Source organism: Protopterus annectens, chromosome 6.part1 (genome assembly GCF_019279795.1).
Source record: "Protopterus annectens isolate FY-2018-M chromosome 6.part1, PAN1.0, whole genome shotgun sequence".
In the NCBI taxonomy this organism is placed as follows: Eukaryota; Metazoa; Chordata; order Ceratodontiformes; family Protopteridae; genus Protopterus; species Protopterus annectens.
Genome location: NC_056738.1, coordinates 391,541,789 through 391,542,902, shown reverse-complemented (window position 1 = coordinate 391,542,902; position 1,114 = coordinate 391,541,789). Strand labels below are relative to the sequence as shown.

Here is a 1,114-nt window from a genome sequence, read left to right as displayed (position 1 = left end):
GCTCTGCTGAAAACAGGGGCTGTTCCTTATCGGAACAGAGGTCTTGCTCCATTGCAGTACTGCTAACACCCCCTCCACCAAAGTATAAAGCAACAATAATGACACTCCAGAGTGCCCAGTGATGACTTCTGCTCATCCTTTTAGACTCTAAACTGTCTGCACAGCAGGAGCCCTTAGTGTTAATGTTAGGTAGCCCATGAGCTGCAGGTTTGTATCGAGCTCTTAAAAGCACATCTGCTAAGGTGCAGAAATGGGGAAAAATGCATTATATCGTCATTCAAAAACCTGCATTTGTTCTGATTTTCTGGCATTCAGTATTCTGATGCCTGGGTAAGCAATCTGTCAGCCAGAACAGAAGCATATGTTTGAAGCTGTGTGTGCCTGCCAGCATGAGTGTCACGCACTACTGAAAGCTTCACTCGTTTGGCCAAGAAGCTCCTGCTGCAAAGGAAGCACAGGATCATTGGGAAGTAGAACTGCACGTCTGCATGTATCCGAAGGATCAGCACAAGTACAGAAGCAGCTTCTTCTCACAGTAAATGTCAGGCACCACTGAAGATTATTTGTTTCTCACTTAATCTGTGAAACTATGCACAGCATTTACAATTTGGCACCAGTTTTATCACTGATTACCACTTTTTTTCTCAAATATCAGATTAAGGCACCAGTTTTGAGTCTCTGCCCAGCAGAAAATGTGTGCTAAGTAATTCTGTCTCTCTCTTTCTGTTTTCTTTCTGAGTTATCAGAACTTGATGCTAGATAAAAATCTGCATCAGTAACATGCTTACATTTTCATTCTTGCTCTCACTTCTGCAGATTACTCTAAACATTTGGAAAAATTGATCATCTTTGTAAATCACTGGGTGTGACAGATTGTAAAGTACCTTTCGCCTACTTTCCGAAGTACTGAGTTCTGCATGAACTGTTAATGAATCTGTTTTGTTTCTTAGAGTTAACAGATACTTTGGAACTTTTTTTTGAGTATAGTATGCATCTCTGACCCATAGAAAAGGTGCTGATATGCAAGACTGAAACCTTCACAGTTTATACAACACTGTGTAGAGTTGCTATGAAAACAGCAAGCAATAGTAACCACTGCTTGTCACTGTAAGAA

The 1,114-nt window shown here is 40.9% G+C and overlaps 1 protein-coding gene across 1 annotated transcript in view; it reads right to left on the bottom strand.

Moving 5' to 3' along the window:
• The window catches only part of LOC122805580, a 119,798-nt gene extending 119,343 nt beyond the window's left edge, over positions 1-455 (bottom strand). Inside the window, exon 1 of the mRNA XM_044075807.1 lies at positions 1-455. This exon is cut by the window's left edge and continues 114 nt beyond it. Within this exon, the coding sequence (XP_043931742.1) occupies positions 1-136 (136 nt within the window). The 5' untranslated portion in view covers positions 137-455.
• Positions 456-1,114: the final 659 nt, after the last annotated feature.